Here is a 4,428-nt window from a genome sequence, read left to right as displayed (position 1 = left end):
AGGTGCGACAATTGACAGAACGAATGGTCGCCCTGTCTTAGTTTGTTTCGGCAAGAGGGGATAGGGTGCATCCTTATTTCCAGTGCTTGAAGAGGAACAACAGGTTCGTGTGGACAAGCAAGTGTGAAGAATCATTCCTCAAGCTGAAAGAATACCTGGCCAGTCCCCCAGTGTTGTGCAAGCCGCTGCCAGGTACTTCGCTCCATCTATACTTTGCCATTACGGAGCGGGCGATCAGTTCAGTCAACATCCAGGAGCAAGACCACGTGCAAAGACCCATATACTTCATCAATAATGTTTTGCAAGGGCCTGAGGTGCGTTATCAGACCATCGAAAAGGTGACTATAGCAATAGTCTTTGCAGCACGAAGGCTTCACCACTACTTCCAGAGTGCCAAATGTTCTGTCCGGTTGACTCACCTCGTCGGTCGTCTTCAACGGTTGCTTTGGCCCTTCTATCCTTGCCTGAGAATTGTACCTTCTCCGTCAAGAAACTTCTCACCTGCAAAGACAAAGGGGCGCCTTAGCGACCGTTTGCACTCCGATGCTCAAGTCAGTATTAGGGCAAAGAACATAAAGTGTATCAAATAACTTTAGTCTCAAAAGTTGCGTACCTTACTAGGGTTCTTAGCTCCCTTTATATAGGTTGAAACTAGGGTTTACCTCTGTTATGTTACCACTATCTAGGGTTCCTTGGGAAGTATCCCTATGCCGCTATTGTGTAATCTTAGCGTATCTAGCACATGAACTTCCTTTAACTGGAGTGCAACGAATCATCAGAGTGGCCGCCTAGGTCCCAACTTGGTGCACCTAATATCCAACACCATCTGTTTTGCGGGTGCCCTAAGTATCCACGTTCATGCATGCAACTTCCCTAGAAACCCTAATTCTACTAGGCCCTTACGCCTTCTAGAATTACCCATAATGATGCACCTTCATTTGTCATACATCCCACATGCATGGATCCCTCGTGCCTCAGGCTTCCCATACATCTCTTGTCTTTAACTGTTATCTTAACGAAATTCTAGGGCCCACCTTACGGGGCTTTCACTTCATCCTGACGGCCGATGTCCGATCTTCTCCCTCTACTGGTGAGGTCCGATATCGATCTCCGACATCAGGCTTAGGGTAGCAATCTCAAAGACTGACCGACTTCCGGGTATGCGTCTAGGTCCCACTTCGCGTGGCACCCTCCTATTGCCAAGTACCGGTGCGCGATGTCCAAGGTCAGCCTCTGAGTCCATAAACGAGGACCAGTCGGTACAACTCCCTATTGATAAAGGGGAAGGTTACGGGTGAGTACTAGGCCAAGGACCCTCAAATGGCCGTATACTTGAAGTATGTGATGGTAGAGGCCTAAGACCATGATAGAAGAAGCCCAAGCCCAAGTCCAAATACAAGTTCAAGCTTCAGCTCAAGCCCAACACATAGAAGATCTGGGCCAACTAAGCATCATTGGATGTCTCTTTTTGTAATTACTTTTGAGTAGTAGAACATAAAGGGAGGTGTAGATATAGATATAAGAGGTGCAAATGTATAAAGATAAGTCACACCTTCCATGTGACATAAAAAGAAGGTGTAGGTGTAGATTTAATAGGTGCCAAAGAAAGAAACCAAGACACACTTCCCTTGTGACTAGGAAATTGGCGCCAAATTAAAATGCTTCTCATTTGAATTTCCCTCCACTTTCATTTGAATTTTCAGCCCTCTAAACACTATAAATAAGAGGGCTTGGCTCATGTAATGGTAAGATTAATCATATGAATGAATTGCTGCCAAATTTGTGTCAATTACACTCTTGTCTCCTACTCTCCCTAGGATAGACGTTTGATCTTCATTCTTCACCCTCCAAGTGATTAGGCTTCACCTATCACTCACCATACATCTCATGCACCTTCAAGGACACCACCCCTCTTAGGAGATCCTTGCATGCCTCTTTCATATGCTTTCGCCACCATCATTCAAGTTTCGTCACACATGAAGGCACTTCTTCCATCAGTATGTCAGGCTCTTGAAAGAAGTTTTTGTGGTGTTCGAGCTGGTGCACGTTCCCATATAGCAGAATGCACGAGCTGACTTGTTGGCAAAGCTCGCCAGCTCAGGCAGGGGGCAGGCAGGGGGCAGGCAGAGGACAGTTATACAGGAAACCTTGAAGACACCCAGAACCACCACAGGCTGCACAGTAGAGGTCCAGTAGGTAAGCATCTCAGAGGGTGAAAAAAGCGGTCACTGGTCGTTGACTCAGGAAACGATGAGGGCACCCAGGATAAGTGCATACGACTTATGAAGAGAAAAGTCATTGCACGTTTGCCTAGTCGATGATGGGGAAGCCGAAGGTGAAACCTGGATGACACCCTATAGACGCTACTTGGCTGATGGGTTGCTCCAGCTGGAGCCAGCGGAGGCCAGGGTCGTTAAGAAAAACGCAAGTAAGTATACCCTGGTTGATGGGAATGTGTTTAGACATGGCTACGCTCACCTTATCCTATCTTGTGTGAGTGGATAGCAGTGCATGTGTATCATGGAGGAGCTCCATAAAGGTATATGTGAAAGTCACATCGGTGGTCGAGCTCTCTTGTAAAAAGCCATTCGGGCGGGGTACTACTGGCCGACCATATGGGAGAACTGCATGAAGTACGCACAACGATGCAAGTAGTGCCAACGACATGCCGACTGACATCATGCACCCTCGGAGGAATTACGATCGATCCATAGCCCATGGCCTTTTCACACCTGGGGGATTGACATCCTGGGACCATTTCCTCTAGCAGTTCGTCAGATGAAGTACCTCGTGGTCGCCATTGAGTACTTCACCAAGTGTGTAGAGGCCAAACCCGTTGCACAAATCACAGCTCACAAAGTTCAACACTTTGTGTGGAAGAACATAATTTTCCGCTTTAGAATCCCAAAACATTTAGTGTCTGACAATGGAACCTAGTTTGCAAGTCAGCAATTAGGCAAACTATACACGGAGCTCGATATCATGCTGGTGTTCGCATCAGTCGAGCACCCCCAGTCGAATGGGCAGGTCGAATCCGCCAACCGAGTCTTGCTTAGGGGGCTAAAAAGAAGGTTGGAAAAAGCCAAAGGAAGTTGGGCGGATGAGGTCCCCAGTATTGTGTTGGCCTACCACACCACTCCCCAGTCAACCACCAAGGAGATGCCTTTTAGCCTGGTGTATGGTTCAGACGCCATGATTCTTGTTGAAATCCAGGAAAGTTCACCTTGTTTCCAAAACTTCTTGGCTGAGAAGTCTAACGAGGAAATAAGGGTGATCCTAGACCGTCTGGACGAAGTCAGGGAGGAAGCACGCATCAAGGCCGAAGTCTTGAAGAGAAGGGTGGAGTACAAGCACAAGTCCATGTTGAAACCTTGGCAGTTCCAGGTCGCCGACTTGGTGATGCGAAAAGCTCACCCCTACCAGTTGGAGATTAAGTTGTCTCTCTAGTGGATTGGCCCATTCCGTGTGATAGAGGCGCTTGGGAACGGAGCATACAAACTCGAGACCTTGGAAGGTGGGACAATTCCCTGAACATGGAATGGAGCCAACCTTTATTTTATTTCAGTTAGTTATATCATTGTACATAGTTAAGGGAACACTCTTTTTCCCTTATCAGGATTTTTTAATGAGGTCACCCAATAAAAAGTTAGTTGAAAAATATGTTTACAATGTGTTGTACAGTAAAGCAAGTAGACATCTCCCTTTCCTTTATACGTCAAGGTCGAGAATAGTAAGTGAACCTCTCCCTTGCCTTTATACACCAAGGTCGAGAATAGTATGGTTCCAAGTAAGACATCTCCCTTGCCTTTATATGCCAAGGGAGAACTGTAAGTGAACCTCTCCATTGCCTTTATATGCCAAGGTCGAGAATAGTAAGTGAACCTCTCCCTTGCCTTTATACGCTAAGGTCGAGAACAATAAGTGAACCTCTCCCTTGCCTTTATATGCCAAGGTTGAGAACAATATGGTTCCAAGTAAGACATCTCCCTTGCCTTTATACGCCAAGGTCGAGAATAGTATGTTTCCAAGTAAGACATCTCCCTTGCCTTTATACACCAGGGTCGGGAACAGTAAGTGAACCTCTCCCTTGCCTTTATATGCGAAGGTCTAGAATAGTATGGTTCCAAGCAGGTAAACATCTCCCTTGCCCTTATACGCCAAGGTCGAGAACAACAGGTAGTCATCTCCCTTGCCTTTATACACCAAGGGCGAGACCAGTAAAGTTTCGAGCAAACGTCTCCTCTGCCTCTATGTGTTAAGGTAAAAAAAGGTTAAGTTCCTGGTGAAATTCCCCCTTTGGGTGAGAATACCATGGTCGAGAAAGGCAAGAGACACCAAATGCGGAAGCGAGTTCGTAAAGGATCGTGCTACTTAGGTAGGGACGATCATTGACACATTGTTAGTTGGTAGAATCGTTCCAAAACAAAC

General features: G+C 46.5%; 1 protein-coding gene across 1 annotated transcript; it reads left to right on the top strand.

The window, feature by feature from the left end:
* Positions 1-2,982: 2,982 nt before the first annotated feature.
* Positions 2,983-3,447, top strand: LOC150025557 (uncharacterized). The gene has a single exon (XM_090294097.1). The coding sequence runs from the start codon at positions 2,983-2,985 to the stop codon at positions 3,445-3,447; it is 465 nt and encodes a 154-aa protein (XP_090150223.1).
* The last annotated feature ends 981 nt before the right edge of the window (positions 3,448-4,428 follow it).

Source organism: Phaseolus vulgaris, chromosome 8, assembly GCF_051622355.1.
Source record: "Phaseolus vulgaris cultivar YP4 chromosome 8, ASM5162235v1, whole genome shotgun sequence".
NCBI classification, from domain to species: Eukaryota; Viridiplantae; Streptophyta; class Magnoliopsida; order Fabales; family Fabaceae; genus Phaseolus; species Phaseolus vulgaris.
Note: the sequence above shows the minus strand (reverse complement) of the source record. Positions and strands in the feature narration are given on the sequence as shown.